The 6,111-nt window shown below is 33.8% G+C and overlaps 1 protein-coding gene across 1 annotated transcript; it reads right to left on the bottom strand.

Annotated features, from left to right (window-relative positions):
* Positions 1 to 756: 756 nt before the first annotated feature.
* LOC129973636 (histone-lysine N-methyltransferase SETMAR-like) lies at positions 757 to 1,137 on the bottom strand. Its single transcript, XM_056087509.1, has one exon. It carries the CDS (start codon positions 1,135 to 1,137, stop codon positions 757 to 759), a length of 381 nt encoding a protein of 126 aa, XP_055943484.1.
* Positions 1,138 to 6,111: the final 4,974 nt, after the last annotated feature.

Raw genomic sequence — 6,111 nt, 5'->3', positions numbered from 1 at the left:
TCCTGTTTTAAATTTATTTTCATCGCCCCTGGAAATTGTTCTTTTATTGGGTTAAGAAATTTCAGTGCCATTTTGCACCGAGAAGTAATTTTATCAGGGGGTGAGGGCGGCGACTATGAAACGTGACTTTTGCAGCTAAGGAGAGCGAGAGTAATTTGTTTAATTATAAGGTAATAATCGAGTCTCTTTTCTTTCATCTTCTTTACTTATTTCCCCAATAAATTATTCCGAAGCAGAGGATTAATAAAAGACTAAGTAATGAGTCAGAAAAAAAAATACTACAGAACACATTATATACATTTTTTTGTCTTTCTTTTTTTGAAGAGCCTTATTTCTTAGTGTCAGTTAAATTCATAAATGAATTCAACTGATAGAAATCCCAATTTAATTTCGTTTTAATAAAGCATTTTGTTTTAAAATTGCTCTCTTTGTTATACAACCATTTTGGATAAAAATAAAAACCCAGATTTTTGTTTCATAATTTAACAAAAATGAGTAAAATTTTCATCTTAATTCTTTTGTAGTAATTCATTAGACTATGCAACATTTAGAAGTAAATTGATATGAGTGTTACATTTTTACATGAAAAATATTATCTTATATATTATTGCATTAATCGTATGATATGCTAAAAATATACACACAAGCACATAATACTTGGGGCGTTCAATAAGTAAGTTACACTCAAACAATTAGGTCATTGATTGCTTTATTGAAAAGTCCGCTACAATACAATATGACATACATATTAGCATACTATTTCTCAACATAATCTCCCAGTCGCTGGAGACATTTGTCGGAACTTAGCACTAATCGTTCAATGCCTTGACTATAGAAAATCGCTCTTTGGTCCTGGAGCCAGCTTAGAAAAGCTGTCTGAATCTGGTCCTCGTTGGAAAATAGGCTTCCACCCAAATGATTTTTGAGCTTGCCGAATACGTTAAAGTCACTAGGTGTCATATCGGGGTTGAATGGTGGTTGCTGCCAGACCTCCCATTCAAAACTGCGAAACAAACACTGTGTTGTGCTTGCCTTGTCGTGCAAGAGGACAACGCCTTTGCTTAACTTTCCATATCTCTTGTTTTTCACAAGTTTGCTCAAACCTCTTAGTGTTTCACAGTACAACTCTGCATTCATGGTCTTGCCCTTTCACATAAACTCGGTGTAGACAACCCCTTCGAATCGAAAAAAAAAAAAAAAAAAAAAAAAAAAACAGTAGCCATGACTTTACCCACTGATGGGGGAATTTTGGATTTGGTTTTCACAGACGATGATGCATGTCTCCATTCCATTGACGCTTGCTTCGTTTCTTGGGTGAAGTGATGCACCCATGTCTCATCGTCTGTAATGATACGACTTAGGAAATCCTTACCCTCCACAGAATATCGTTGAAGGAATTCAAGGGAATCCGCAAACTTTGCTCCTTTGTGTTCGGAACTTAAAGAATAAGGAACCCATCATCAATACAATTTGCGATAATCCAGTTTGGTGACTGATGATGGAATATTCCCAAGTACGCTCAGTTTTGTTCACGTCTGCCAATGGATATTCCCAAGTACTGTGCAATGTGTGCGATGCTCACTCTGCGATAGCAGAGAATAATGTCTTCCACCCGCTGCATCATGTCTGATGTGCTCACCGTTGTTGGCCTTCTTTGCCTTTCCACATCGATTAAGTCTGTGTGAGCGTCTTCGAACAGCTGGTGCCATTTTACAATAGCTGGACGTGACATTGCATGTGGTTCGTACACTTCCAATATTTCACAATAAATCTCCGTACTCGTAAACGTTTTGCCCACCAAAAAGGTACTTTTCCGCTTACTTCAGCGTTGGAGTAAGTTTCCAGTAGACGCGCCATTTTTTTTCTCGCACTAAGCATTAACAGTTTCCACTATCCGAATAAAATTACTACCGTTGTAAATCATAGAACTCAATTATCGTCTGCGTAAGCTTAGCTCTTATTTCGCCATGATACCATCTGTGAGGGAACAAGTGTAACTTACTTTTTGCCCGTCCTTTGCATAAAAGCATTTTTAAACTGTTATTACTAAATTTTGCTACGTATAGATGTCCATGTGAATATATATTTAATTTGATAGAAATAAATTAGATTTTAGCAAATGATACTTTCAGCGATAGGAGTGCACAATAATTCTATATACGTAGTATAGAGAAAGTATAGTAATATTAAAAAGAAAAAAAGATTCAAACTCGAGATTTTGATGAATTTTCACGTTTTAGACCTAACTGAGTTCGAAAAACACATTTTTGGAAAATGATCGTCTGTCTGTCTATCTGTGACAAAGATAATTCAAAAACGCTTTGGTCTAAACGGATGAAACGATATATTGTCTTTACACCAAATTTGAAGATTTCTATCAAAATTTGAGGAAAATCTGTACAGAGAAAGTCCGTCTGTCCGATTGTTCGAATATAAGCTAACACGATAATTACAGAACGAAGATAACTAGATAAAACAAAAACAAAAAATATGTACACAGATTTAACATCCATGGCTTAGATACCAATCAAATTTTCCTGTTTTTGGAATATAAGATAACATGATAACTACAAAACAAAGAGAGCTAGATAGATAAGATTCGGTACAAATTTAACATCTATTGTAAACACCTGTCAAATCTTTAGCCAAATCCAACAACAAGTTGACCGTCTGTCGAAACGTACTTTCAGGAATATGTAAACGCGATAAATCAAAAGCGCAATGACTCAAATATATCAAATTTGGTACAGGATTTTGTGACTGCAAGTGCAGTTTTGCATCAAATTTTTATTGCAATCAATTGAAAAAATGGGTCTAAAGTATACAAATTCGATTTTTGAATATTATTAACACATGACAAGGATTAATCGCCAAATAACTGGCCAAGGACTGCACGATAGATGCAGTAAAAATGCTAAATTCACGCCAAAAGTTAATATATTGTAATTATTGTATGCCACTGCCATGCAAGTGTTTTATGGTATGCGTATAAGAAAAAGTCTTGGGAGACACTTCCACGGGTTTTGTGATGTGTTACAAAAGAAAAAGGCCGAGTAAAATATTTTTTAAAGAGAGTGAGTTATCTCTTCGAAACTTTTTCGTATATTCTCTAATAATGGTCTTATCCCCTTGTTCCACAAACAATTGTAGACTTTGGGTAAGGCCGCAAATGGATTCCAAGGCATTAACGAGCAGTAAACATAAAATATAGATCTTTTGTGTGAATCTACCATTTTTGCTGAATCTATCGTGCGAATATGTTATTTGAATTCCTCTTTTTTCAACAAAGAAAAACCAAAATTTGACTATAGAACAAGAAAGCATTCCAAATTTCATAGATTTAAATCATTCCGTTTATGAGTTATTGTGTTTACCTGAATACCTAAGTACAGTCCAACAGATGATCAACAGTTTGAAGATTTGATTAAAATTTTAATAAGAATCTATATTTTAAATGCTAAATTTGTATATCAAATTTTATAGACCGAATTCTTTGCGTTTTGTAGTTACTGAGCTCATTTATAATTGAAGAGCAAGGCAGAAATTTTGTGAATGGGTTCTATTCGAAATTTGATAAAAATTGATATATGGCATTTTAAATCCCTCAAATTTCATCTGTGTATCTGAAAGCATTCTTGAATGACCATGTTCACTGACAAGCAGCCATAATAACAAAAATGTATTTTTCGAATTCAGGTAGGTCTGAAATGGGGAATTGCATTCGTCAAAACCTCGACTTCAAATGCTTTGAAAAAGTCAGTTATTTCTCTTTGCCTTGTATATGAGAAAATAGAGAGTCTTTTGCTAGACAGAAAGAAAATATTCATTTATATATCTATTATTTTAATAAAAAATGCATGTGACTTTATCCATAGCAGTAAATGAAATGCATATATATATGATATAAACTTGATGAATGATTTATGATCTGACAACGGTCTAGTTTATGATTTGGGGATAAATCTCAGATTTGGAATCGAAAAAATCTCATATATATTAATTCCACAGGAGATCTACAGTGAGTGTGAGCCTGTTATGCGCTTACCTTGATGATGGATTAAATTTTGATGGTGTGAGTTGAAAGAGTCATCATTTATAAATCTGGTAATTTAACTCTCTATTTCATCCCAGAAACAGAGCGTTAAATCAACAAACTAGAAAAATTAGTTTGAAATGCTTTTGTAATCTATACTTATATAAAGTTCAATGTGTGTGTGTGTTGGCGCTCTCCAGGCCAGATCGTTCTACCTACAGCTACCAAATTTGGCACATGCATACCTTGGTGGTCGGGAATGTGCACCTGGAGTCCCTTTTTTTAAATTTTTAATGAGAATTTTAATTATTAATTAAAAACTAACTTTCACGCCAAAAATTCTTTTCTTTTCTCCGCACCAAATGAGTAAGGCTTCAGTTTTTTTCCCACGCTAACGAGGATAGGCTTAACTTATTTTCGGCCGATTATTTCAAACGATTCGTTTTATTTTCTTAGTGTTTGATGCATTTAAAATTAAATATTGTTAATTAATCTATCTTTCAGATTCATTCTGAAGTACTTTTGAATTAAAATAAAACAGAATAAAGGAAATTAAAAAGTTTCTAATCCGAGTAGCATTACCCCAACTGGCGTAGAAAATTCACGTATTTGCGTTACTATAATTGGCGGTGAAAATTCACGAATTCGCATTGTGTTCTGATTCTTGACAACTCTATTTTCAACGGATACGGACTTGGTTTTGAAGGCTTAACATGTTTCCGACCTATTATTTCAAACGATTCTGTTTATTTTCTTAGAGTTTGATGCATTTGAAACTAAGCATTGTTAATTAATTGATCTGTTCGTGATGAATCTGGGGAAATTTTGTTGAAAACTTCTTGAGATATTACATGTGAAAGTTAAAAAAAAATGTGAAGTTTTAAAATATTTGATGAAAAAGCTATTAAAATAGAAGTTATATAAAATATTTAATTATTAAAATTTTAACGAGCATTAAGATTGGCGAACCAGCTGGTCGTCAAAGGCGGCAAGTATTATAATATATTCAAGCGCATTTGGATAAATTTCCTGACCAAGAGTGTCATGCCTATCATCTATTTCAAAATGTCATTATTCTATTTTTGTCCATCAGATCATACTATCAAAATGTAATCGTGTACGCACAGTTAGGAATGTTTTGGCTTTGTTTCAGCATGTAAAACCATACCTCGATAGCGAGGACTTTAAAGTATCAATTCCAGGCTCTACTACCATCCGCGTGTTCTGGAGAGAGAGACAGGCCGGACAAGATCAAAACAAACTTGCAAATTCCGCGGATTCGGTTTGTCAGGGGGGTGTACACAGAGCACGCGACGTGTGCAGGTCCGTAATCCGTTTTGGCAGCAGGACGATCTGAGCGTATAACTGACTGGGGTGCACCTCCAGTCGAAGTCGTGATTTGATTAGGGGTGGTGGGGTCTCGTCTGCATAGAACAAGAGAAGGAAAAAAGAGGGTGTTCAAACAGGAGAGAAAATTGAGTCGGGCGCAGATTGTTTCGCATATCAAGCGGTTACGATATTTTGCCTTATTCCAATTTTTTTTTTCTTCCAATTGCATGTTTTTCCCCTTTCTTATAGGGAAAAAGTTGGCTTTCTTTGTCCAGTTTTGTGTTATATTTTTTAATATTCTTATGAAACTATTAACACTTCTACCCATTTTTAAATAAAGATTCATTTTATGAATAAGTACAAGATTCCCGATCCTATATATACATTTCACCAGGAAAGGTAAATCGTTTATCAGTCACTAATTTCTCTAATGTTACTTGCAATGAATTTCATGTAACTTTTTTATAGGTAATTTACTTTCAAACTATACAGAAAAGTACGTGTATTCTTTTCTTGCAATAAGAATAAAGAATTATAATAAATTAATAAGATATAATAATTATAAATTAATAACTAGCATATATATGTTTATAAACTTTTTATTTAATTATTTCTAACACGCGCTCTAAAAAATTGATGACTATTGCGGTTTCTAACGCTCAGAGAGAAGGGATAAAATTCCAAAAATTTTCTTTTCAAGGACATATAAGATTCCCTTTCCAAAGTCAACACATTTCAAGGAAATCCCT

Source organism: Argiope bruennichi, chromosome 1 (genome assembly GCF_947563725.1).
Source record: "Argiope bruennichi chromosome 1, qqArgBrue1.1, whole genome shotgun sequence".
NCBI classification, from domain to species: Eukaryota; Metazoa; Arthropoda; class Arachnida; order Araneae; family Araneidae; genus Argiope; species Argiope bruennichi.
Note: the sequence above shows the minus strand (reverse complement) of the source record. Positions and strands in the feature narration are given on the sequence as shown.

Excerpts from the sequence above, each read along its gene's own strand:
- LOC129973636 (XM_056087509.1), bottom strand. The coding sequence starts at position 1,137 with ATGAATGCAGAGTTGTACTGTGAAACACTAAGAGGTTTGAGCAAACTT.